This window comes from Sturnus vulgaris, chromosome 6, assembly GCF_052056855.1.
Source record: "Sturnus vulgaris isolate bStuVul1 chromosome 6, bStuVul1.hap1, whole genome shotgun sequence".
Classification (NCBI taxonomy): domain Eukaryota; kingdom Metazoa; phylum Chordata; class Aves; order Passeriformes; family Sturnidae; genus Sturnus; species Sturnus vulgaris.
The window spans coordinates 43,449,536-43,477,468 of record NC_142248.1 but is presented as its reverse complement, the minus strand read 5'-3'; the positions used below and the strand labels follow the sequence as shown (position 1 = coordinate 43,477,468).

The window sequence follows — 27,933 nt, the reverse complement described above, 5'->3', positions numbered from 1 at the left end:
GAATGTGTAGTGAAGATGAGGCACTTGGCCAGCTGAGACCAGTGGTTTTAATTTGATCAACTAACTTATTGGCAAACGAGCAGCTGCCCCATGACCATGGGGTCTTTATCCACAGCTGGTGGGAGCAGAGCCCAGGAGAAATTCCTACCCCAGCCTTACCTGCCCATCTTCATCCCTCATGGTGACCAGCTACTGGCATGGCATCTTCTGTGAAATACCAGCAAGAGAAATGTTGGAAAACAAGTCCATATATGCAGGAAACAGCAGAGTGGGTGTTCTGGAAGGGCAGGATTTGCCCCAGCTTCACCAATTTGTAGCAATTCCAGGCAATTCTTTCTAACAACAGCAGTCTGAAATCACAACTTTTTTTTTTTTTTTTTTGCTACCTTCAGATGAATAGAGCTGTAAGTTATCTTCCCCAGAAACATCAGAAAAATTAAGGGATACTGTGCATAAATGAAGACACATGATGAAATCTAACTGAAGTGCTGCCTTCTGTCAGTGGGAAGCCACTGCCCCTGGTGCTGTCCCTCCAGGCCCTTTACACAGCCCCTCTGCAGGTCTCCTGAGGCCTTTTCCAGGGACTGAAAGGCACTAAAAGGTCTCTTTCACTTGCTTTCTCAAAGCATCTGTTTCCAAGATTAAACATCTCATTCAGGGAAAAAAAAAAAAAAAAAAAAAAGAAAATTCGAGATAAAGCATTTAGATATTTTCAACTCCCTTCTACACCTGTTTCTAAACCAAAAATAAATGCCAGCCATGCACTCACATTAGTGCAGTAAAGCTTTCTCAAATATGGGGGTTTTATTAAGGAAAAAGATTCCTCTGGAAAGGCTTGCCATTTTTTCCTACATGCTCCTCCAAAATCTCAAAATGCCTTTTATTCCAGCCTCTTCACTGCTGAAGGTTTTTCTCTTAATCAAACCTTTAAGCCTTTTAAAAGTGGCTTAAAAATTAGGGTGATATGTGAAAAAATGTCAGCTGACCCTTTTCCATCCCTCCTGGACTCTCTCACTCTTTGCCACAGGCACAAACTTCTGGCTTCAGAACAGCACCAGCTCATCTTCCCTGCACAGCAGAGCACTGCTTGCACACCACGTTCCCAAAAAAGATGGAATTATTTAGGTTGGAAAAGACCTTTAAGATCATCAAGCCCAGCAGTTCCCCCAGCACTGCCAAGGCCACCACTGGACCGTGTCCCTGAGTGCCACATCCCTGTGGCTTTTACATCCCTGCAGGGATTTTGACTCCATCACTTCCCTGTTCACTGGCATCACTGGCATGGACACAGCAGAGCTGCTGCTTTGTCCCACTTGAAATCCCTCCTCAAGCCCCCTGGCCCCTTTGGGCACAGGATGAGCAGCAGCCAGGAGGGCAGAGTGCTGAGACCATGGGCAGTTTTTGGTAAAGAGTTTCCAGACCATCTCACGAATCAGCTCGTGTCACCCCAAGCCATTTGTCTGGTCTGTGAATGCCTTTTTCTGACCTCCTGGTTAAAAGCTCTTCGAGGGACATTACAAACGTGCAGCATTTGAAACCCAACTGCCCTGAAACTCATTCCAAAGGCCACAGGGCAGCTCAGGCTCCCATCCCATACAGTCCTTATTCTGACAGCTGAGGCCTCCAGAAGTGAATATTTTGTTCTCTACCTGCTATAAGCACAAGCTGTGCCAGATCCTCACTATTTATAAGAAACCAGTTTTGTTAGACAGGAATAACTTTCCATTGCAGTTGAAGAGATTTGACAACGATGGAAAGTTTTGGACGTTCTGAAATGGGACAATTTGGAGTGATAACCAGGGGCAGTGTGGAATCCATCCCTGGGGATTGCTCAGCACATCTGCCTCCACATCTCAAAGAGGGGCATTTTAGAGACAGATAAAGCTTGTTTGAAATGTGTCTCCTGGTACTTAGTTTATTTGGTGCTTTTTTCTCTGGGCAACTTTATTACTCATAGTGCAATTTCCTTGCTTGCACTTGAAGTGATCCTTCTCCTGCATGATGATTAATCTTGCCTTCTGAAACAAATTTATTCTGTTTTTAGCCATTACTTCATCTCTTTCAGGAAGGCCTTCACACCGAGGTGCTGATTGCTGAATTGTTCCAGTTTTGCATCCCTGTAATCCATCCAGGTACCCTGACAGCAGGCTGTATTTCTTACAGCAGTCGTCATGATAAATGGCATTCAATAGGTCACATTTATCTTCCAAGAAAGCCCAACAGCTCCATAACCAGGTTCTTGTCGGATATGGCACAGGGGAAAAAAATTAACATTCAAGACAGTTCAAGAGCTTCTAACCTCTCAAGACCTGGAAAGAATGAATTTGTGCTCTGAGCATGTTTTAAATTTCCTTCTGCCTTCAGATCCCAGGCCACATGATCCCTTCAGAGGCCGAGGGGACAAGGAGCATCTGTCTCTCACCACCTGCCACTGAACCACCCTGCAAGGGGCAGTCACCTCCTTAATGCTCCACCAGACCTGTCAGTGAAGGAGGATTTTCCCAACGCTGCCCTACAACACCAACACTGCTGACAGCGAGGTTTGTGTGACAGGTAGGGACTGCAGCTCTCTTTTTAAATTTTTTTTTTTTTTTTTTGAGCAGGGTCTCCAGAAATAAGATGTAGTCGAAAGGCTCAGAGAGGAAAAACCCTAGACATCTTCATGTATGTGCTTGCCAAAAAGTCTTGGGAGTCCCACAGAGGAACCAGATGGCCCCATATGTGAGAGTAAAACCAAAAAGACAAGGAGGAAATGCATTAATAACCATGGCAGCCACCTCATCTAGAAACAAATGGCTTTCACATGGCCCTTCCCCACCAAACACTTGCTGTGGCTCTTTCCTTTCTTTCCTTTGGATTTTATATCTTTTACATTACCCCAGAAAACAGGAAAAGACAGCCCATGGCCACTGCAGCCATTGGGATAACTATGTTTTATTAGGCAGATCTTTAAACAAAAAAAACCCAATTAAAAATAGTAAGTTAAAATAAGACCCATTTTCCCTATTAATCCTTGGCTCCAAATATCCCAACATGAGAAAACATGTACAATACAAGGAGATGGTAATTTCACAAAACACAGTGCATGTAATATTTCCAGCAGTTAAAAGAAATAATTTCTGGCATTGGAGACTATGCTGGCATCCCAAACTTTGAAAACACAAAAGAATAAAAAATATTAGTAATAAACCTGGTGTGTGGTTCAGTACTCTTTATTTTCTCTTCCAAGCCTGCACATTGCAGTTAAAATGCATTTTGCATTTCCCGTGGATGTGTTTAAATGCAGCCATCTGTGTTTTACAGTCATCACAGGGGGGTCTAAGTACAAATATCCTCAAAACTGAAGACAGTGATTGTATGAGGGAATATCAGGTAGCACTGCTGATCATTTCTGTGAGAAACAGGCTCAGAGAAAGAAAGAACCAACAGGATAGTCTCACCTCTTTTCAATTATCTAAAAAAGTCTAATAAAAAGTGCTGCAACTTTCCTCTGGAGATGGCTCCTTTCTCTCCATCATATTTACAGCTGCTGCCACCCTGCCAGGCTGTTCCTGGAGACCTTCCCCATTCCAAATCAGCATCGATTTATGGCTCAGCAAGGGACCAGCAGCAAAGCTGGGGCCATCCTTCACCTCCAGCACTCTGAGAAATTGCCTTGGAAATTGAGCTGTGCCAAGAACAGCCGGGTGTTAAATGATCTGTGTGTCAGGGACTGGACCTGATCCCAAGGGAGGGGAGCATCCTCCCATCCCTCCTCCTGATGTTTGCAAGGGATGGGGGAAGTCAGTGAACCCCACTTTGTGGACTGGAGCAATGCTCTTCTATGTCTGCATGTGCAAAGTGTCTCCAGTTCACCCCCAAAACAGAGGGATCCATGTCTTCATTGCCCTGCAGGCAAAATTCCATTATCTGGATGAACAGTTATCCCTGGAACAGCAGAAGACCTGGCTTCTTTTGGGGAAAAAAAGTCATCTGTTCGTTGCATGACAGCCAATTGAATGATTAACAATTAAACTTTGCTAGGAAGAAGAGGAGGGCTTCTTTTTCTGAGTATCTTTTCAAGTCTTAAACAGGACTCAGGCCTCAGTGAACCTGATAGTTGCAGTTTTGTACCTGACTGAAATTCAGGCAGCTCTGAGGCAAGTAAATAAAAGGATTTGGAATCACAGAACTGCTGAGGTTGGAAAACACCTCTAAGATCAAGTCCAGTCATTAACCCAGCACTATAATACCAAAATTCTCTGTTCTCCTGGTGAGTTTAGCCCCTCAACTAGAAATTATTCTTAAGGAAGAATTATAGGTTGGTTCCTTTTCAAACGATAAAACATTTCTAGGTAGAACATTTACCTATTCTTCATTTTTTTTTTTTTTTTAGTATATTATGGTCCCACAGTTGCAGTGGAACAGCTTTGTACAAATACATCAGTGGAATTACAGATTTTTATGGAAAAATAATAGTAATGTTCCTTTTTCTTTATGAGCTGTATAACATTTTTTTTCTTTTTTTTTTTTTTTTTTTGGTGTAAAAACTGCCTCAAAATCAGAACTTCTGATATGAAATAGTAACTTATTTTTCCAGCAGATATTTCAAGCCAGGGCTTCACTTCAAACAGCTCTGCAGAATTGCACAGGAATTTCAGTCCTTTAACACTTAAAAGGAGATGTCTGGTGACTCCTACACAAAAAGTCCTCTACAGGGCTCTCTCCTCTCCTGGAGAAATGCCTTTTCCATTGCCATCATGCTGCCTCTGCATGTCCAATAAAACCTTATCTACAGGTCTTGCTTTCAAACTCCTGTCAAAGATGAGGGTGTTAAATAAGGTACAGACACATAAAGTGCAAAAGCAAAGGATAAGTCATGAACTGGGATGGTTTTACTGCTGCTGCAGGACATTTAAGCTAAGAAATACCCTGGTTTCCAACCCCAGACTTGTAAGGATTTATTGCTGCCTTGCATTTGAAATAAATCCAGCTACTGCAATGATCATCAAATGGGGCCAGAAAAATCCCTGCCCAGCCTGAAGGTGAGAGTAGCTGGGAAATGCAGCACCAGGCTACAGGAGCCCAGGGTGCTGGGCCTGGGTCAGCAGAGGTGATTTTGTGTAGGAGGATCTGCTCCCTCCTTCCTTCACTACTACTCCCAGTCTGAGCAAAAGCATGTTCTGAATGGAAATTTCCATCTCTCATACATCACCTGAATCCTCACAAGTTTATTAAAAACTAAGAAGGGAATTCGAGTAGATTTTTTTTCCCACTTCTATTTACTTATACCAAACAGAAAACTCCCGTGGGTTTGTTTGCACTCATTTCTATTAATCTATCCATCACAACCTGAATCTGATCTGGTTACCCTTTTCCCCACCTGCAAAATTATGTCACAGCAAGCCAGATTCACAAAGGAAGACATGGACCAGTCTGCCTTTATAGCATCTTTCTAACTCCCAGGAAACAAGAGGAGTCATGAAGCACCATCTGCATTTGGAAGAATTGACAAGCCTTTACAATTTTGTCACAAGCCTTTACAATTTTGTCACAAGCCTAACGATGTTCTCAGGATGCCTGGGAGAGTGCCTGCCCCTCTGAGCACCTCTGCTGAGCCTGAAAAATCCTTCTTGGGATCACAGACATGGCCAGTTAATAATAAATGACAAGAGCAATCTCTTCTTCACAAGGAGAATGAGCCAAATTTTGAGTTCATGCGATCTCTGACTTCAGCAGATCTGCATGTTCATATCCACAATATTAATATGTAATATTCTCTTCCTGATAAATAAACACAGACACACTCTGATGGCTAAATGCACTGGTGCAGCAACTGCTGGGGGGGAAACGTGTGTGGTTCCCTTCAATCCTCTCTTGTACACTCACGTTTTTGTAAATTCACCTTTCACAAAGCAGAGCCACATGGGGAATTGCCACCTGCACATGTTATCAACAAGACACTGCATTTTACATAACCTATTTCCCACCTTGAATGACTCAGAGATTCACAGTGCTTGTTTCTAATTCCTATTTGGGAGCCAGTGTTACTTTCCCTGAGCAATAATAAATATTAATGTACAGAACAAAACCATGGAATGCAATTTTTTTCCCCCATGTCATCATTTAGCACCTTAATTAAGCACCAGCTTAGACAGATTTTAACCTTCCCGTGTTTATGCCCAATGTACAGATAAAAAGTAATTCTATTTCCCCTTCCCAGCCTCTGCTTTGCTAAAAGTAACAAAGCTGAACTCTTCTGGGCTCCAGTCCTGTAATGGCCCCACATTCCCTGGTATAACCCCATCAGCACTTCTCTGCTCCACTGAGCATTTTCACATAGTGTTTAACTGGGAAGAATTTTTCATCAGTATTTGTTTCTAAGCAGCAGCCTTCTAGCCAACAAGGTAATTTTCTGTCATCAATCCAGCACAGAACTCTGCAATGCAAAATACAATCTGATTTTTACTGTTCATGGGTGTCAAGATTACCCCTCTCCTTCCCTATGGCATCCCCTTCTGATGGGGATTTCGCCAATTTGTATCTTTAGCAAAGCTCAGTAGCTTTTTTATTTTCATTTTATGCTCATCTGCTCCTGGAGATCTCCTTAAAAATCTTGCATTAATCAAGGTTTTACCTGCTTCACTCGTAATTTCTCTTTCCAGGCATCAGCACCATACCCATGACCCCTTGACTCCAGGTTCTCTGCTCTAAGGGTTTCTCTGGCTCATTTTTTCTTTGCAAAATTTGTTATGAACCTCAGTTATGTAGAATGAACTGTTATGCAGTTCATTCTGCATGACAGAGACTGCCCCATTTCTCTCTAAGGCTGACTTACTCAAGTCTCTTGTGACTGGGGAGCTGTGGGAGTACCTCTGGCTAAATGGCAGTAGGAAAAATGTTTTCTTTTAATTTGCATTATTGGTATAGTTTGTGAGTAAGAGACGTGTGACTGCTGTGGGGAAAGTGGGCGGGAGAAAACACTTGAGATGAAGAGAGATGCTTGATTATATGATGATGTCAGAATTAAAATTTAGGCTGATTTCCTGAAAGTCTGGTGTTCAAAAGAGACAGTAGTACTACCAGAATTTTACACTCCTTCAGGTTTCTTTTTAAGCTGGCACATGAAAACTCAGATGTATTTTTTGAGAGTTTTTCTCTCGGCAGTTCATATCTCTGTATTTCATCTGGAAAAAGTTGTAAACTGTATAGTCATCGAGAGGAGAGAGGTGTGAAGAAGGTTTCCAGGACTTCAAGATTTCCAGCTAGAAGGAATACCAGAGGAGCTTCCCCAGGTAGGTTTTTCTAAGGAGGTTACAGCCCACCTCTTCCTAACTAAGGGACCTACCTACCTCAACTTTGCTGAATGCTGAGAAATCAAGTTGATGTTCTGCTCATCTGTTCAGTAATTATGTTTAACCTGTGCCCAGTGTGATACTTTTCCACTCAGTGTAACAATTGTGTGGATGCTGGTTTCTCCAAGCAAGCATTTGTGGAATTAGGAGAAATTAAATTAGACCTCATGTCTAACTTGGAAAATGAATATTTTGTGTAAAGACATCTGCTATTGAAGTCACTCCACTGCCTGGATGTTACATATATTTTATTGTTGTTTTTGGCACATCTATAAAATGCTATAAGAATTTTTGATGGTACTGTAGATCACAGAGCTGTTGAAATGAGTCCAGAGGATGCCACAAAGATGCTTGGAGGGTCAGAGCACCTCTGCAGTGAGAAAAGGCTGAGAGAACTGAGGCTGTTCAGCCTGGAAAAGGCTCCCCAGAGACCTTAGAGCCCCTTCCAGAACATAAAAAGAGAGCAAGAGAGAAGGAAAGGGACTTTGGGCAAGGACCTGGAGTGACAGGACAAGAGGGAATGGCTTCACACTGCCAGAGGGCAGGGTTAGGTGGGATATTGGGAAAGAATTCTTGGCTCTGAGCATGCTGAGGCCGGGCACAGGTTGCCCAGAGAAGCTGTAGCTGCTCCATCCCTGAAAGTGCCCAAGGCCGGGTTGGATGGGACTTGGAGCAGCCTGGGATAGTGGAAGGTGTCACTGCCCATGGCAGAGTGTTGAAACTAGATAAGCTTTAAGGTTCCTTCCAACCTGAAACATTCTGGGATTCTATAATCTTGCAATTTTTAGACTGGTCTGGGGTACTTTCTATCACTGCATCTAAATTAGAAGGCCATGCAAAAGAAGTAAAAACGTAACTAAATTCTCTTTACAGCTCCCTCATAAAGGGAAATGTGTGTGCAGGGACCTTAGTGTGAATGACAATTAGCTTTGCTGGACTGAATTATTATTTTAGCTAAAACAAAAAGACTCATGAGGAGGCATAAATTGCAACCTTGAGCCTGAACCTCTTTAATATTCAGTGAACAAGGAAAATTAGTGTGACTTGGGGGCAGACAGGAAGGAAGACGGATGAAAGCACGTCAGGATAGGCATCCATGGTCTTTTGGTTTTCTTAGACTCCTTCTGCAGCTCTATCCATCCTCTCATCCTGACCTTGGTGCCTGCAGCATCTCCCAGTGCTTTGCCTGGGGCAGGAGGAGTGAAAGGGAAGAGGAGAACGGGGCAATGCAGAGATGAGCATGTCCCAGTTGTAGAGGGATTGCCAGAATGCTGAACAGAGCAGTAACTGCACAGGTAGCTTCACTCTGCCTTGCACACACCTGGTGGGGTCCCCAGGTTATAAATCTGGCATACTCAGAGATCCAGAACAATTTCTAGGGGAGCTGCAGAAGTGGCAGCCGCTTGGATCAGATGCAGACCAGAGGAGGGCTTGGAGCTCACAGTGATCTGACCTTTCCTTTGTGAGCAGACACCAAAGACAAGGAAATGAGCAGCTCAGATAAATGAGAGAAGCAGGTCAAGCCCAGTTACCTGCTTAGAATCCACCCCCATTTCCCTGTGCACCTGTGGAGAAGGATGCCCCACTCTCAATATCTTTCCCATGTTATGTCAGAGAGCAGGGCTCTGCCACTCTCTCCTGTACAGGTGCTGAGCACCAAGGAAGCCTGGCAGAAACGAGCAGAGCCCACTCCTCCTTCTGCTTTTGACTCCTGTCAGTGGACATATCTCACCCTGACCCAAATACCAGACGTCCTGCAGTGCTGCATGCACCAGCCAGGCTCACCAGGCTCCCTCGTGCCAGCAGCCTCACTCTACTCATTCCTGAAATCCCAGGAAACCCAAACACACAATCCCTGATGGAGCACCTTCTAATCCTGCCCCTAAGAAATGGATATACAAAGAGGAGTCAGGAAGAAATGCATCACACTTGGTCTTCCCAAAGCTGCACTGGGCAAACACACAGGCTTGCCACAAATTTCCCGGGGCCCATATGGAGAAGGAAAGGCTGGTAAGCTCACAGCTGACTGCCTTGTAACCCACCAGGACAGGGATGGGAGCCAGCTGCCATCTGAAAGCAAGCAGGGACACAGCAAAAGCTATGGGGGAGCAGCCAGATTCTCTTTCCATGGATTAGCTGCTCACAGAATATTACAACATTCTCATCTCCTCCCAGTTGCAGGGCTTTCCTGACACTCATGTGCTTTATGATCCTACTCTCCCCAGATAAATGTTAAAGAGCAGAAGGAGCATAAAAGAGATCAGTAACAGAGGCAAATATAATAGAGGAGTGGAATGCTGCTGAAGCACCAAGAACCAGGGAATCAAAACCAGTGACCTTAGAGAATATTCACATTTCACATGAAATACCAATGCAGTAATCATTTCAAGGTACAGGAACAGACATTTAAGTGACATAAAGCTCTGACAGACCTTTTAAGTAATCATTGAGCCCCCTACTTAACAGGCAGCAGTTTAGGAGAAGGGTTATAAAGTTTCTGCAAGGTACACATGAGAAGAAGATATTTTAAAGTCATAGAGGATTAGAAAAGACTCATGTAGATGTTCTGACAAAGTTTTGTCACCTGCCAGCACGGCACTCCTGATTTCATATCCCCAAGTCAGAGTTAAATTACTTTTAGTTCAAATTAGCAGAGTCATTTGGGCTGGCTTTCAAAGCTCAGCTCAGCAGGTGGAGTTGTTATCTTCCTTGAAAAGCAGCACCATGTTGAGCAGATCAAAAGTTGCATTTACATTTCCCAGCCATGGAAACACCTGGTCTGTACCTGTCCCTGCATCCAAACCAGCCTGTGACATTCACCCTGGAGACCTCTCAGCTTCCTCTCCAGAAAGGGAACATCAGCATCACGAACTACCCAGAGATGAGGAAGGAGGCACAGCCCAGGCCAGGTATTTGGCACAAACCAACCTCCCTTGGTGAGGTGTGTCCTCAAAACACTCATCACTGGCTTCTCTCATTAAAGCAGCCTTTGAAGCAGGTGGAAAAGCTGACTCCTGAATCACTGGTGATTTCATGTCCAGATTCCTCACCCAAGGGATACTTTGAGGAAAAATGAATGGTTTAATGCCTTCCCCTGCATTTTACCCAACAGAGTGAGCTACTTCCCAGGCTTCACCTGCCCAGAAACCCCCACAAACGTGCTGCTTTTACTAGACAAGCTTTCCTACTGCTGCTTTTTACTTTGCAAATGAAGATTGGAAACTAAAGGGCTTCACAGCCTGTGTATCTCAGAGCACAGCTCGTGAATGTGTTATTCTGCTATCTCCAGTCATCTACTGTAATCAAACTAAAATACTTTAACAAGTAGAGCTCAGTGTTGGTTATTTTCCCCCATACTTGTTTGAAAACCAAAGAAATGGGTGTCCAACCCCTTCACAAGGTGCTGATCTATGAGTGAGACCTTACCAGGGACACCGAGGGTGCCACAAACCTCCACTCCCCATAAGCACAGGGACTCTGTTATTGCAAAGTGTGTAGCAGGAATTAACAGAGATTTCTCCGAGCTTCCATGTTCAAAGGCATCACAGAGAGTGCTGCTGTGATGATGGGGATGATGGCCATGAGCAGCATCAGCAATTCAAACCCTGCCAGAACCCTCTGCTTCTCCCACATCCCAGCGTGGTCTCCCCACTTGGTCCCACCCACCAGGTTAAGCCACCCCAGCTGCTCAGCAGCACTTGCAGGCTGTTCCTGCCAAATACACGGAAAGCCAGAGCAGCTCTGAGGAAGTTGGGAAGTTTGCTTGGCAAGGTGGGATGTGAGAAAAGGATGTGGGTTTGGGAGGTGTGTGTGCAGGGGTACAGTCAGCATGACTGAGGACTGGGTTTGGGGCTTGAGAGAGGGTGATGCTGGAGGAGACAAAAATGGGAATCTTGGTCTCTACTGATTTAGGCTCTTGAGAATAGTTGTACTCTTCCAAAAGGTTTATTTTGCTTTATTTCCAAATATGTAGGAGATGTAACTTTTAAATTATGCTTAGGGTTCATCATTGCAAAAGGCCAATCTTGGATATTACTGCACTGGGGGTGTGAGGGAAAAACACATTTATGGGACCAGGAGAATGAGACATTAAATGGGCTCATTTTCAAAATTAACATGTTGAGCCCACGCACTCATCTTGTAAGTAATAAGAATTCTGGTGGTCAATCTTCATCCTCAAGGATGTTTTATATGTTCTGCACTCCCTTCCTCAGAGACACAGGGAACTCCAAGGCAGTTCAAGCTGGGGGCTCATGTTGAATTTTAACTCCTGGCTGCAAACTGCACATGCTAAAGCATGCATACTCTGACCAAAACCAATATATGTTCTTTTAAAACATTCAGTTTCTCATTGAGGAAAAATGTTCCCATCTAGCTGCAGGTGACATTTAAAACCCAAGCTAATATTTTTAACATTTAGATGAAAAGCTTAAATTAAAATAAAGATATTTGAGACTTGTCACAAGAATTAACTAGCCCACAGCCATACCAACGTTTCTACTAACTCCTTATGTGCATTTGGGTTTTGCATTTAGATATAAACAGAACTGCAGCCAGGCCTTGGACAGGTGTCAATGTGGTCATGTAGAACTGAGACAAAGGTGAATTAATGAATGAATCTAAGGAAAGACTTCAAATTTAAAAAGCTGGGATGAGTGTTTAAAAATCTAGTTCTTTGTATAAAAATAAATTCTTCATAACAGCTTTGTGATTGAAAAAGAAAAAAACAGCAATTCGGGGGGAAATATTTTGATGTTCACATTTTTATACAAAAAAAAAAAAATAATTCCACAGGTGTGTTCCACAAATGGGCAAATCAAGCACTTAACCAATTGTTTGTTTTAAAGCACTTTGGGTAATGTTCAACAGCTGTTTCCCTCCTCTGATGGTTCTCAAACACCAAATTCCAATTTCTAAAAACTTTCACCTTTGAACCAGAGTAAATGCTTGTTTCAGCTCCCAGTCTCTGGATCTGATATTGATTCTGTTTAAAGCAGATTTCAGAGAACAGCTTTGGGTAAGAGACAGAGGAAGAGACACTTGCTCATGTACCTGATATTTGCTACACCACCAACCAAAATAAACAAACTGTATGCAGAGATCTTCCTTTCATTCCAGGAAAGATCATCAAGATGTAAAAATATTAGATTAGCTCAAGATGTAAAAATATTAGATGAGCTAGTCACTCTTAGTTAAGAACTACTCATTGGACTGCACCATGATGTAAGGGCAAAGTGTGTGCAGATGTCCAGAGCAGGAAGAGGGAAAATGCTCCTTTTTGCACAGTGTGTGTTCCAGTTCCCAAATGTCATGGTAATCCCAGTGGTGACAAAAAAGAGAACTTTTTACATTTAGTAACATTTATTTCTGCATTCGGTATCAAGTACATAAGTGCAAATATTCAGAGTCCATAATTAAGTCCATTAGGAACTACAGAGAATGTAATACAAATCGTAATAAATTGAACATGCTGGAACTTTCCAGTTACCATACATGTAGATCAGCCTGTCAATCCTTTACGACAAAAGTACTGGGTTTTGTGTTCTTTTTTTCTTTTTTTTTTTTTTTTTTGAGTTATACAAAACTGATTACCATAAGTACCGATTACTGTTTATTTTATTTGTGCTGGAAAACACTAAAACATCAGTCTACAATTCTATATAGTTAATAAAGATGAATCCAACCAGCAACCCAGTGACGTAGAAGCAATTTTAACTATTGCATCAAGTGCGCTAAGCAGGAAAGCCCCTAGCCACATGTAACATTAAAAGTTATAGAAGCAATGCCAATAGAAGAAGGAAAAACACTTAAAAAAAATTAAATAAAGAGGTCAATATTATTTAGGCTCTCACCATCATGCACTTTATAAGCAACACAAAAAACCACATCTAGTACACTTTTCTCTTTACTATACTTTAGTGCTTGACACAAGTGATTGCAAATATTCTAAGTGCAGAAGCAGCAGGGGAAAAGCACTGCTTCTGAGTTTTATGTTTCTAAGATTATGGTGTCGAGAAAAAAAAAAAGAATGGTAAATTTGCAGTAAAGTGTAAGAACAGAGCTCTTTTCACTCCAGATTTCCCCATTATGCACTACTGTAGTCAACGAATTCTTGATGTCTGCTTTACTCTGCCTTTCTCTTAGCACCTGGAATTTTAGCTTGAATCCTAAATAATAAAGAAGAAAAAGAAAAATTATTATATGGTGAGGCAGTTATTCCATTGCAGTGGTTCCCCACTTGGACTCTTATCCAGGGATAACCTCTAGTCCATGTTCAGTGTGTTGTCTCAACAGGGGAATTAAAGTGCCTTGAGAAACAAAAGTGATGCCCATCTAGCTGTTCTTACAGGTTTTTGGTGGTTCATATAATCTTGGGATATGTTCAGTGATATTCTCCCCCCAGCATTATTTCTCGATGGTCTATTGGCTATAGAAATCCAGGAATAGAGTCTAAAAATGGAATTTTCAGAACAAAATTTCAAAATTTCACCCAGGTCTTCTGCCTGTTCCATGGGGATTTGAAACACTAAAGATCATGGTGCTTGCAGGTATTTGTGTGACAGGGTCGTGCCCTAATTCCCACTTTGGTAATTAATGCTATCAACTCCCTGAATGCAAAAAAAAAGCCAGACTCGGAGTGGTCAGTGGGGAAGAGAATGAACTCATTCCTTCCTGTTTGTCCTGGCTGGGTACAAGTGCAGACACCAGTGCACAACGGGGCTGCTCTGTCCACAATTCCCCCAAAGAGCAGGGGAGGGGACAGAAGGATGGAGTGCCTGAGTCTGCACTCAGCTGGGAGGGTCTGACAGGGTTTCTCCAGGGATCTGCCCTCCCTCAACCTCCCACATTCCAGGATCTGGGGAGGACACCGCTGATGGGACACAGTGTCCCCAGGACCAGCCAGCTCCCAGCCACCCACAAGGGCACCACAGCCTCACGCTCTGAACTCACTTTGCCACCACCGTGTTTATGTGGGTCCGCACCAGCCCCAAGTATTGATCAATCTGTGCCTGCAGAGAGCAAGAGGAGACCAAGTCAATGAGGCAACAACCAGGCAGAGGCACCCAGCCACCCAAAATGCACCCTGCAGACAGACCTACCTGGTACTTGTCATATACAACGGGGAGAGTAAACATAGACACCACAGCTGAGGAGGAAAAGAGCACAATGTTATGTTCCTGCAGATCAGATTCCTCCAGAGGAGAGACCTACTTCAGTGGCAAACACATTATCGTGCCACTTGGTCAGCTGATCCACCAGGGAGCTTTGTATTAAAAATGCACTTTGCTCAAGCCTCCCAAATATGGAATTCCCCGTTGTTCTGGGACTGGGAGCTGCAAAGCCATAAACTGCAAAGTAGCTCTAGCAGGAGGGGCAGCATAATAGGACAATGAATATTTACTGGGAAGGGAAATAAATATTGGTGGTTTAACTGAGGGGAAGGCATGCCAGGGATAGGCTCTTTTGTCTACGTTGAAATCCGGAGGGAGTTCAAGTTAAAAATAGATTTTTAAAAGAAATGTTGGTTTTTACCCATTATCAGGAGAGTCAGGCCATTGAAGAGGGCTCCCACGTAAGTCAGCAGCCACATTAGTACTGCAAACTAAATTAAAGATGGATCATTACATCACCTCCAGTGCTAGCATAAGGATAAAGCAGCTTGCTTAACTAGCTAATATAACAGCATATTAGCCTTTTTTAAAAGGGAGTGGTTAAGGCACATTGGGAACTAGGTAGTTTTTTTAGGTGCGTTAACCCCATTCTCTGTCTGCTTCTCACCCCCTTAGCTCAGCTTTCATGTCTATTTAGGGCTTTAATTGCATCCATGTAGGACTCTGCACTGAGAATGGCATGGGCAGATTTCTGCATCCAATTTTTATGATGGCAGAGGTCATCCCAAACAGGTTAAACAGAGCCCTGAAGTGATAATACCAGGGACTGAAAACATTTGAGGCTGAGAGATGGGTACATTTTCCTTAAATTCTTTACTAATTTAGGAGCCTAACCTATGTCTGTTCTCTTAATAATTTCCCTTTTCTCTAAAGGACACCTGCTTGAGTGTTAAGGCTAAAAATCAATAGTTATTTCAGCAGGGAGTGAAAGAAGATCTTCTTCCATAGCAGGAAATGCCACCAGAGGAAATCCAGATTAACAGAAGGGAACATTATTTTATAGCAAAGCAATAGAAAGCATAATGCTGGGACACTTCTAGAACTGAGGTGGAGCTAAGCTGGTTCTGCAAATCTATACATCCTGTGTTACCCATTAATATATTCAATATCAATATAAAATGCTGGAAACAGTTTTTAATTCAAAAAGCAGAGCAACTTTCGTATTTGGAGCTACACAAAACTAGGTTTCATTATGACCCTGTCAACATGGGAAGCAGCTCTTTGAAATGTAGATTGATTCCCTAGAGAGGGGTTAAAAATATTTAAAGCAATCCTACTTTTAAAGAATCCACAAGGTCCTGAACGAGGAAGAGTCTCCTCAGCTCTTTGACTGTGCTGTTGACATATAGCTGGAGACAATCTGTGTATTTCTGGATCTGGTCCTGTGAAAGATTCATCTCCATCTCCAAGTAGGCTCTGCCAGAAACACAGGTCCCGTTACAAACCCGGGAAGTTTCCCCTGCTGTTCACTCTCATATGCACCCATTCCATCATTCCCTCCTTCCCAGACCTCCTTTCCCTGTGCTGGAGCAATGTGTTCCCCTCCCTGCAGGCACAGGGCCACCAGCACACCCTCTTCACCCTGCATGACCCATCTCTCTGGGTGATGCTGAGCTGGGGCTGCTCACCTCCAGCCTTGCCCTCTTCCCACACAGAGCCTGGTCTGGATGGGATTTCTCTCTTTTCCTCACCCAAACAGGGATACAAATCTGACCTGGGAGTTTTCCCCACAAGTTTCTGTGCTGTTCTCTGAGCTATGCCCCCCAATCCTGAGTTGCTGCTCAGAACTGACCCAAGAGAAGCAGAAGGAGCAGCCCTCAAAAAGATCCTTTTGTAGTGTGTGTGTGTTTGCAAACCACACCAGTTCCATGGCCTGGTTTACAAACTGGTTGGCACAGCAGAGGAGAAAGGATCACTGCTCTTGTGCAGCAAATCCCCCAGACCCTGTGGAGAGTGGGGAGTGCATTGGCACTGGCACCATCACTGAGATCTTGGGTTGTTGGAGAAAAGACAGAGATAGTTTCCTCCTATGCTCAATAGATAGTGCTCAGAAACAATGCTCTTCTCTCTTGGAGGTATGCTGTATTATCACCAGCGCTAAAGAAACTCATTTTTTCTGTTTCCTTAAAACTCCCTATATCTTTTTTGAGAAAAAAACTCCTATGTCTTAGAAGATGACGATTTTTGTGGTGTTGCTCTTCTTTCTCTCTGTGGGATCTACACCGATAGTACCTTACAATTTTTGAGACACTGTGAAAAACAGAATTATTTCCCACTTTATGAGCAAGAAGAGAATTCCATCCAGCACCAAAGAGGCTCTTGGGCATCACCACGAAACCACTCACTTGAAGGGGTGTCCCTCGTCCGTCTTCTGCACGGCCTGTAGCACTGATTTGTAGATTCTGAAGCTGATGGTGGCCGAGAGGCCGGCCAGGGCCAGGTAAGCCACGACGCTGACGACGCTGAACTGGGTCAGGGAGAAGAGCAGCAACAGGAGGCTGCCAAACACGATCCCCGTCTGCTTGATGTCACGCCAGTACAACAGGTCGATAGCTGGGGGGAGAAAACCAAATTGTTAAAGGCAGGAACTGGGAAAGCATCGTCTGTGGGCACTGTGTGACCCTCGGAGGAGCAGCGGTGTCTCTGCTCACAGCAGCCCCAACACCAGCTCCTCAGCAGGAGCAGCCAAGGCTCTTGAGCGGCGCGCTGAGGAAATTACAACCCATGACCTACTTGAAATCCTTGTTTTCCTTGTGCCTGTGCCTGGGTTAGATAAGATGGATGAATATCTCCAACCGCAGCACGGTGGGAGGCTCCCCTGCAGCAGCGAGGCAAGTGCAAGCTGGGGTTTGTGTTGTTGCTAGGGCTGCATGGAAGATTTCAACTTACCTTGCATTTACTCTGTCTGAAAATTCCAATTTATTTTTTTTCCCCACAAGTTCAAATGCCAAATGATTGATAGAAGTATTTTCCAGTTTTGGTTGTTTATAAATGAATGAGGAAGTTTGGGGCGAGCCACAACAAACCACTTTCCCATTCAAAGTTTTGACAATATAATTCTGTTATTTCATAAGTTTTGAGAAAGGAAAAGACTCTTGGTTTTACCAGTGCTTAATAGTTCTTTTCATATAAGGCCTTCAAATACAGAATAAATATCTCTTGCTACTCAATTCAACCATCTCAGAAATACTAAAAAAAAAAAAAAAAAAAGGTTTCTGCTTGTTATATAACCTCCCCATCCAAGGGAGGTTCTGGTTAGAGCAAAACAAGTGCATAAGACCATTTTCAACTAGTGCATTTTTACATTTGTAAAGCAGTTAACTTTTGCACTGTTTCCCACTCACTTTGTATATTTTATTTCAACCTCTTCAGCAAAAACATTTAGCATGGGAGACAGCCACTAAAATAGCAAAATTTTATGAAAGGATTGTGGAATATCCAGTCCACAAAGGTGAATTTAATTTGTTTACACCCACAACCTGTTTCTGAGAGGACATGGGATGAAGATCCATCCAGAGAATGTGCTCATGACAACTTAAACAAAACAGCTTTAATTTCACACACTGCACAAGTCCTCAAGAACAGCTTGAACACACCACCAGCCAAACAGATTTGAGAGATGCCACTTGTCAAATCATTCTGAACAAAGAGTAAATTCAGGAAAACTGCAATCTGTCAAAAAAAAAAAAAGTCACTGATGCTAAAAGAGACAAAATTAATCCAGCCTCTTAGTCCTTATCATCTAATCTCCAAAAATTGTGAGTCATCACGGCGTGTTTGCCTTGACTCAATGAGTTATATTACTCATTACTATTACACATATTAGCCTTGCTTTACAGTGATGGGCTTGAATGCAAAAATTGCTGTTGTATTACTGAGCTCTCCTCTCTTCGTGCATCATTCCTGTCCAATTATATTCTCCATCAAGACACACTATATAATAACCTTTTACTATTTTAAGTGTTCAGCATTGGACCTGTGATCATGAGCACACATGACTGGATCCTGTGGGCTGCATGGAAGCCATGGGACAAGGGGCCTTGGTGCCTGTTTTGGGATCCTGGCTGCTGACACCACAAAAGAGGGACCAGTCTTTTACAGATATACACCCACTCCTGCTTCCTGAAAAACCCTGGGGCAGGAGTATGGAACGCTCCAAAATGCAGTTCCAGCATCGTCAGAGCACCTGGATGAGGAGGTTTAGCAGCAGACACAGCTGGATTGCAGGACACAGCTGGAGCTCCACAGATTGCTCACAGTGATGAGGTGCTGGAGCATGCAACTCCATCCTTGTAAACCATCCTTACAAAATGGCATCCACAACACAAGTGTGCAAGTTTGGCCATTTTTCATATTCTTTTTCAGTAAAGGTACTTCAAAATCCTGCAGCACTACAACTGAGTGCTGTCACCAGTGAGCATTTGGACAGGAGGAATTATATTTTCTGTGGGAGTGGTGAGGCCCTGGCACAGGGTACCCACAGAAGCTGTGGCTGCCTCATCCCTGGAAGTGTTCAAGACCAGGCTGGATGGGGCTTGGAATAATTGGAAGGTGTCCCTGCCCATGGCAGGACGGGTGGGACAAGATGATTTTTAAGGTCCCTTCCAACCTAACACATTCTAAGATTCTGTGATTATTCACAAGCTGATATTTTTTGTGCTCAAAAATTACTCTGTCAGAGGACAGTACTGGAAATTTATGCAAATCTGACTTTGAGATACTTGAGTTTTCCATCACACAAAACCTCAACATTAAATTAAATAAGCACAGGTGAACATCATTGCTGCTGATGGCAGAAAAAGGACACATGCCAGGGAAAACACTCCCTGGCACACAGGCAGTAAAGAAGCAAACAAATGAGAACTGAGCCAAAAAAACACAAACTGAATTCCAATAGAGTTCCCTGAGTTAATTCCAATCAATTATAAGATTCAAAATGACCAACTAAGCCTTTTTCTTCCAATGATCTTCCAGCTCATACTCCTGCAGACCAACAGTGGGCTGCACTCTCATGCAGAGAGATGCCAAACTGCATTTTCTCATTCCCTTCAAAAGGGAAGATGCTGAGTTACTCAAGACAGGCTTGACTAGGTATGCGTACATCCTGAAAGTCATCTGTTCCTGCCATGGAATGATTGGGATACAGCTGAGGAGCTGTGTCAGGTAAGGAAAGGATCAGAGATGGACAGAGGCCAAGTGACACAGTTCTGGGAACAAGTGCATGTGTGAGGGAGGAGATGAAAAAGCATCTGGCCTCTTTCTTCAGCCAAAGGAGATCTGGGAGAGAGGGATCCTGGGTCTTTTAGACCTGAGGCAAATATTCCCACGTGCATGGAAGAAAAAGTGCTAACTACTAGTAGAAAAATCTCAGTATAGGAAAGGGAGATACAAGTTCAGTGATTTTTACATGGCTCTCTCAGTGCTCAGATCCAGCCTGGGAGCACATTTCCCCCACCCACAGCCTGCCAGGTCTGTCAGGATTCTCAAGGGCAGGAAGCACATCTGCCTTCCCCTCATCTCCCTTGAAGGGCCAGGGAGCTGCAGCACTGCTGCCCTGTCCAGCTGTTTGGGTGAGATTTGATGCTCCTGCAGCCATTCCTCCTCCTCTTCCTGAAGGAAAAGGGGCTGAGCCAAACCTCTTTGCAAAGGTGATACAGGAGAGAGGTGAATCTCACAGCTCCCTGGGCAGGGAAGGGGAAGAAGGAGGATCCAGAACTAGAAATCAATGGAGACTTGGGAAGACTTTGTCTGACAGGCCTCAGGGATTTGAGCTGTATCAGTTCCCTGGAATTTAGATGCTGCTAAAAACACCTGAGCTACACCTGTCAGAGCCATGTTTTCTCTTTCAGTTGCATCTTCTGTCACTTCAAATGCTTTTTACATTATTGGCATGGCATGGCATGGCATGGCATGGCATGGCATGGCATGGCATGGCAGAATAGAATAGAATAGAATAGAATAGAATAGAATAGAATAGAATAGAATAGAATAGAATAGAATAGAATAGAATAGAATAGAATAGAATAGAATAGAATAGAATAGAATAGAATAGAATAAGACTGACTATTTCAGTTGGGAGGCACCTAAAACCATCACCTACTCTAACAGCCTGACCAATTCAAGGCTGACCAAAAGCTAAAACATGTTTTTGAGGGCATTTTCCAAATGCTTCTGAAACACTGACAGGTTTGGGGCATTGACCCTCTCTCTAGAAGCCAGTTCCAGTTTGACCACCCTCTTGATAAAGAAATGCTTCCTTGCTCAGACAGTAGTCAAACACATTTTTCTCCTACATTTCCTTACCTAAGCAAATCTCCCTTAAAAGCAGGGAGAGGTGCTCTGGGTGCAGAACTCCCTAGCTGGGATCCTTTGCCTGGCTTCCTCAGAGTGCCATTTTCTCCTGTAACCATTTACACTAGAACTAAAGTGCCTGTCACATCAGTGTCTGGTGATGTAAATAGAGACCAAGGGGAAAATGAAAGAGAAATTTTCTTATTGACCATCAGGTGAACCCAAACATGCATCAACCCTCCTCACACCCTTTCTTTTTTATTCTAAACAGAAATTAAAATTAAAGATGAGGTTCTCCACCACATTTATATGTCTGCTTTGAGTTTCATCTCACCCTGTACTCACGTAAAACTGATTAAAATACCAAACAACTCCTCCTAAACACTCTCTGACCCCATGGGTTTAATGTTTTCCAACAGGTCACTAAGAACAGCCAGTGCCTGAGCCTCCGATGAAGAGCAGCTGCCTTCCTTGGCATACTGAAGACACAACCCACCAGGCTCAGAGCAGCCTCCCCAGCACATGGGGATGCAGTGGGAATGAGGATGACAGGGCCAGGAGCTGAGCTGGAGCTGCAGCTTTCAGACACACACACACACTCCTGTGCAGAGCCACTCGCCAGCACATGCTGGCCCCATGCTCAGCCAGGCTGGGACAACTTCCAGCCCAGCTCTAAGGTGGGTACAGCATCCCCCAGATAGGCTAAAGGACAGAGGATACCCCACAGCATGAATTAACCACATCATAGTGCCCTGGGCAATCATAAGAGAAAGGATAAAAGGTCCTAGTGTGGTGCAGGGTCTGGGAAGGGGTGTGTGTGTGCACTGCCCAGACCCCACCACAATGGCACAATTCTGAGCAATGCACACTGAATATTCATGAGGCAGGAGGCTGGTGCCACGTGAGGCTGTGGATGTGTGATGTGCATGCAATTGGACAGGGGCTCAGTCTGTTTGGCTGAGCAAGATCCACTTCCGAGAGCCAAAACGCCAACTTCAAACCACCCAGTTTGCAGCGAGGATTTGCAAAAGGGGTTTGGACATTGAAATCAGCCTTGGCTCCTTCTGTTTTGAAGATCACTACTGTAAAATCCTGCCCATGCCCATTAACATGCAGAAGCTGTTCTGCTGTAGCTTCCATGATCTCCCTTTAGCCTCCTGGAAAGAGGGAAGCAACATCACTCACTTTGCACTCTTAACAGTACAACTCACCAATGTCTGAGTCATTTGTGGAGGTATAAAAGGACTCTGGGTTTTGCCAGAACTGCCTCAGACTCAAAACTATTTGCATTTATTAAGGAAGACTTACCAGACATCCTCAAGACAGTGCTGCAGGTCACTGCCACTGCCTTTGAAGAATTTTTCTGGAGAAGCGTGTCTGATGAGCTGTTTATCTGCAAGTATCGCCTGCTTGTGCTTTTTAACTCCCAGCAGAACTTGCAAAATGTTACTCAGGTAGTCTCCTAGTTGCAAGATTTTTCCAAGGGTGCCAAATCAGTGCTTTAAAGCCATACTTTATGGCAGAACCTCACCTGACTAAACTAACGGGATCCTGCACTCGGGGCCGAGTCAGACTAGCAAAGGTGAACCCTACAGTACAAGAAATCAGCTGTTAATATGAACAGCTGCTAAATACCCATGTTTGTGGGGCAAGCTAAAATTTACCTCACAAATATAAGAAACAGCAGCAGCAGGCAGTGCTTTTGGCAGCAAGGAATGGCTCACTAGTGTCTAAAAGCTCTCACAGCTCTTACCATGGCTTTCAGCAGAAAATGGTTCTGCTCCTCAGTACTTGGTATCAAAAAAGCCAGAAGACACATGTGGGGGCTGGAAAGGGCAGTGCCAAGGTAGACTGATTAAAAATGCTCCTGAATCCATTCTTGTTAGGATCAGGAAACACAAGGGCTGGGCTTTGGGGGTTTTTGTGGTGCCCAGAAGCCTTGTGGTGTGGGGCAGCCTCCTGAGCAGAGATTCCAGAGGGAGAATAGAGGATCCAAACCAACTTGTAGCTAAAATGTCCTCCTGCATGGTTATGTTTTCCAAAAATACTTTTGTAGGAAAAATGGGGATCTTTCCATTTCATGTCTCAAAGAAAGCATTTTAGAATGAAAATTAATGATCAACCAAGCAGACACTTCCAATCTTCCACAGCTTCTCCTCTGAAAATCTGCTCTCTCCTTCTGAGTTTGCAAGTTTTTCCTCTACTGCAAAACTGTGAGAAAAATGATCATGCAAAAGCAGCATTTCCATGGAATCTAGTACAAAATTCTGAACAAACCCCTGGTACTCAGCCTTCAAATGAAGCTCGTGGGCCTTGATGATTATATAAAAGGTTGTATGCTCTGTAGTACACTACTAACACCTTTGGAAGAGATCAAGCTGCCCTCCCCACCATGGAGGTACCACCAGGCCTGCTTAGGAGGTAAAATCAATGGGTTGTACTGCTTCACTCCCTATCTAATAACAGCTTTTAAGAGAAGTGAGAAAAACCTCTCTGTACACAGCATTTACTTCTGTACACAGTGCAACATTACAATTCATAAATATAAATGACATCATAAGGCATTTATCAGACCACCTGGGAGTGAAAAAACCAAGAAACACAATTTAAGAAGAACAATCTAATTTATAGCATTGTCACAGAAGTATTTGACAACAAATGAGACAATGCTGTAGGTTTTGAGCAGAAATAAATACTGCTCACACTCAAAGCAAGCCCAGTTTGCAGGTTTAACCACAGGCTGCAGCTTTTCCCTCTCCTCTCCAATGAAGGATCCAATGTGGACATTGCTCCCTTCCCCAGAGCAGATTTGATTCTAACATAATACAGATGGATACACAGTTTAATGAGCAGTCTGCTGCCTTCAGGAGACTGCTGTGATGAACAGCAGAGCCAGGAGGGAATATCTGTGCTGTTTCATCAGACAAATCACCTGATCCTTCATCTCCAGCCTTGAGGAATCTCTCCATACCTCCACCTCTTGTACACACTCTGACCATTAACTTCCTGTGCTCAGTTCAGCTTTATAACTTTATATCCACCTGTTTCAAGGTTTAACTTGAAAGTTCAAACCTTCTTAGTCCCCAGAGTCTGATGAGAGGAGACCTGGAACAAGAAGAGGATCAGGGAAAAGGAAAACCTTGATACAGGAGGCCCTCCATGTTATTTCCTACAATATCTGCAAGATCAAGATGTGAGCAAAAATTATTGATGGATTGCCTTATGTGAGGCACCAGAGTAGGCTTGGGTAGACAGGAGAGGACTGGCAGTAAAAGAGGATTGTCAGTAAAAAACCAACCCTACAACCACACCACACACGAGCCTATTGTACCATTTATGATCATTAATTATTAATTATTATGTGATTGGTGCTGCTATTAACGATTACACTGTTGATATTTTCATTTTCATATAAGCGATTCTTTAAGACCAGGATTGAGCACAGCAGCAGGAGAAACACACAGCTCCTACTCATCAAACTGTATCATTGGCTGCCTTGGCCACTTTCTGTGGAAGATGTTATTGCCCTCACCTTAGGTGGGCAGAAACCAAGGAGACCAAGCAGAGTCCCTGAATGCAGGCTCTGAGTGCACAAAATGCTATGGAAATGTTAAGATTTTCCTGAGATGCTCCTGGACCAAAGGAATAGACCTGGACTCTCTCTTAGACTCTATCCAAACATTCAAAAATCTGCAGATTTTCAAAACGAGTGGTTCAGACCTACATTATTTATAATTAAATATGATGTGGAGAAAGTACCCCTTCTGAGATCATAAAAGCCTCTCCAGAACTCACTTCCCAGGGATGTAATGAAAACAAAAACAGCCTCCAACACTGCCTTCAGCTACTGCACCCCCCTCACACTCTTGATAGAGTTTAAATTAATCCTCAGGAAATACCTCAATATACTCTTACTTTGGAGGAATTTTCACCTTGTTCTGGCAATGAAAGAATATTGTCCATCAGTTCTTAAAAGGCATGGCTCTGAGCATCATGATCTGGTGGAAGTGTCCCTGGCCATGGAAGGGAGGTTGGAACTGGGTGGTCTTTAAGGTCCCTTCCATCCCAAACCATTCTGTGATTCTGTGCTGGCACAGCAGGTGTGCAGAGCACGTTTTCACAAAGATTTTTTTTGCCATCAACAGGAACATGCTAGAAGAAGAATTGGTACAGTTTCTGCATCATCGACAAAAAAAAAAAGTGAGCAAATCTGAAAGTGGTAAACAATCTTGACAAATTTCCTTCAAATTTCACAAGAAATCATCTGTCAAATTAGGAAATAAACTCCCCATAAACTGGTATACTTTTATGAAACTATGAGCTAAATTGTTTACAGCAGGTGTTGAGTTGGTACAAAGGTTTTAGCCCTACCAAGATCCACCATAAGAACCAAATACTGGGGCAGATCTTTATCAAGTGGATCCCAGCTGAGAGATCAGCCCACAATATTTTCCATAAAGCACTGAAAGTACCAACTGGCTGAAGTTTTATTGTCATTATAAAGCTGTAATTAGGCAGACTTCAGAACTGTCAATAAGATTACAGATCAACAGTGTGCAACTCTATTATTGTCATCGAAATTCTTTATCAGTCTTAAAGTGAGAAGCATCACCATGAACAGTTGCTGCAGCTTCCCATCACCCTTTGGAAAGCAATGGATATATCAATCAAGTAAGGAAGGCTCTCTGAAAACAGCTGCCAAGAAAATGATAATCAATGACTGCAGTCCCAGCACACTTATGTCAACTAGATGGATTTGATGAAGTCTGCAATCCTTTTCCACGTTAAGTTATAATTATAATGTGGGTAATATTTAGGATCATTTCAATGAACACTTCACAGGCCTGTGCCTCTGGATCTTTTCATTTTGCTTTTTTAATGAGTCCTGCAGAAGGCTGAAGTTGCAGGAGCAAGCCTGACACTTATGACCAGCCAAGAGCTGGCATGTAGAAGGAAGAGTGGAAAAGGGAATATTCATGAGGACCAGTGTACTGACATCAAACAAATCCTCCAAGCTGGGGTGCAAACTTGGGCTCTGATCTCCTGATCTCTTCTCTGGTGCCCAGTGACAGGACCTGAGGGAATGGCTGGAGCTGTGTCAGGGAAGGTTTAGGTTGGATATCAGGAAAAGGTTCTTCTCCCAGAGGGTGGTTGGGCACTGAACAGGCTCCCCAGGGCAGTGGTCACAGCACCAAACCTGACAGAGCTCAAGGAGGGTTTGGACAATGCTCTCAGACACAAGGTGGGATTGTTGGGGTGTCTGATGAACCTTGTGAGTCCCTCCCAACTCAGGATATTCCATGGTTGTATGTCCTTCCTGATCCAGAGCAGCTCTCTAGCAGGGTGTGGAGCTGTGTCTGCTGAGCTGAGCTCAGCCCCTGGGGAAGGCAGGGGTGCTGCTCCTTCACTGAAACTGGAGCTGCCCTCGCCCAGCATGTCCCGGTGGGATGCTGCACGCTGTGTCACACTCCCGTGTCACACACGCGGCTGGCACAGGCTCTAGGCTCTTCCTCCAGGGCCCACAGCCACCAGCACGCCCAGCAGGGACACTTCTCCTCACATTCATGCATTATGCATGGCTCCATCCCAGCCTGCTTCAAATGCATCACCTTCCAGTGCGGAGATGACTTGGGCGTGGAAGTCGCTGCGATTCCCCGAAGCCACCCTCGTTAATTTTCTGAATGAGCCAGACGCCCAGCAGGGGTGAATTACTGTCCTGCTCACCCAAGGGCTGGATCATCACCTATCTTTGCTCTAATCCTGCTGTACCTGCAGGATGAGCAGGTAAAAACCAATATTTCTAAATGTGTGCAGCAGCAGCAGTTGATTCACGGTAAGGGAAATAACAGTACCTCGACTGAGTGGGGCAAAGTCAAAGCCTCACCAAGAGCCTTTGCTGCTTCTCACAATCCCCACCCAATTTTACATCAATTATAAGCACTATAGGATCAATTCAATGATACAGTTAGTTGCAGGCTTGTTGAGTAATCAGAACTTTTGTTAACCTCATTGTTGAATCTCCATAATTTCCATAAAAATATGCTCTGTATTTACTGATGTTTCTCTCTGCATCTGTTACACTCACAGACACATTCCAGACTTTTCAGGGAGGAACCATAATTCCATTGACAATCAAGCTGGCAAAATTATGCATCTCCAGATTTGCACAAAACTGATATTCCAGGTTGAGACAGAGACAACATGAATAATAGATATTAAAAGAATCAATGAATTATCTTTAGTCTTCATTCTCCTGAATTTTAAATTTCCTCTATTTTATCAGGAACTGATCAAAGAATTTTGATGACAGAAATAATATTCTATGGCTATTTCATGTTTTGTGCAGGATCATTTTGGAATCATAAAGCACCACCCAAGGAAAAAAAAATATGCAAATGCTGTGGAAGTGAGGCAAGTGATTTATTTTAACTGCGTTGATTTTTTCAGACCTGGGATTTTTTTTCAAATCAGCATGGGACATATTGTGCCATTCAATTTTCATCAAATCTACGCCACTTTCAAAAAGGAAAGCACTGAAGGAGAGAAACCCCATTATTATTATTAATTATTAATTTAAACAATAGCAGCATGCCCTTCATTATCCACCTTTTTTCATTTATAATTTTTTTTTTCTGATGAGAAGGAAAATACTCAGTTTTGTTTTAAAAACAGGTGGTTCAACAATCTGACTCAGCAAGTCAATGTTTTTATAAGAATCAGCAAAATACTGAGCAATTTTGAAGAAAAACCCAAACCCCACCCTAGGAGGAAGTTCATCTGCAAAGCTCAGATGAAAAGACCCTGAAGTTTGGTTGTGACTCTCTCGTATAGGCTTAATGAATCCCACAAACACATGGAAAATCCTTGCCCTTCATTTCGATGTGGAAAGCCAGAGCTGCTGGAGCCTGGCATTTAACAGGTGCATCTGTTTACTTTCCAGCTACTCATCTTCCTTAAAAAACCCCCAATTCCTAAATACAATTAGATGCTGAATTGATTGCAAAAATATCAAGATCCCTAGAGACAAGCCTCTGAAAGGTCTCTCCACCCCAACCCCTCCCCCAAAAAACACTTTAGGAAGGTTTTCCAGCTTCTGTTGCATCGAGCTGCGTTTATGAAACTGTCTGCGAGCATCC

General features: G+C 43.5%; 1 protein-coding gene across 2 annotated transcripts in view; it reads right to left on the bottom strand.

The window, feature by feature from the left end:
- Positions 1-12,676: 12,676 nt before the first annotated feature.
- The window catches only part of RTN1 (reticulon 1), a 114,738-nt gene continuing 99,481 nt past the window's right edge, over positions 12,677-27,933 (bottom strand). For both annotated transcript variants that reach the window (XM_014871392.2, XM_014871393.2), the window contains 6 exons: positions 16,852-17,059; positions 15,784-15,922; positions 14,868-14,937; positions 14,435-14,481; positions 14,286-14,344; positions 12,677-13,501 (listed from right to left, as the gene is read on the bottom strand). In XM_014871392.2, the coding sequence (XP_014726878.2) occupies positions 13,459-13,501; positions 14,286-14,344; positions 14,435-14,481; positions 14,868-14,937; positions 15,784-15,922; positions 16,852-17,059 (566 nt within the window). In that variant the 3' untranslated portion in view covers positions 12,677-13,458. The remainder of the gene's footprint in view (positions 13,502-14,285; positions 14,345-14,434; positions 14,482-14,867; positions 14,938-15,783; positions 15,923-16,851; positions 17,060-27,933) is intronic.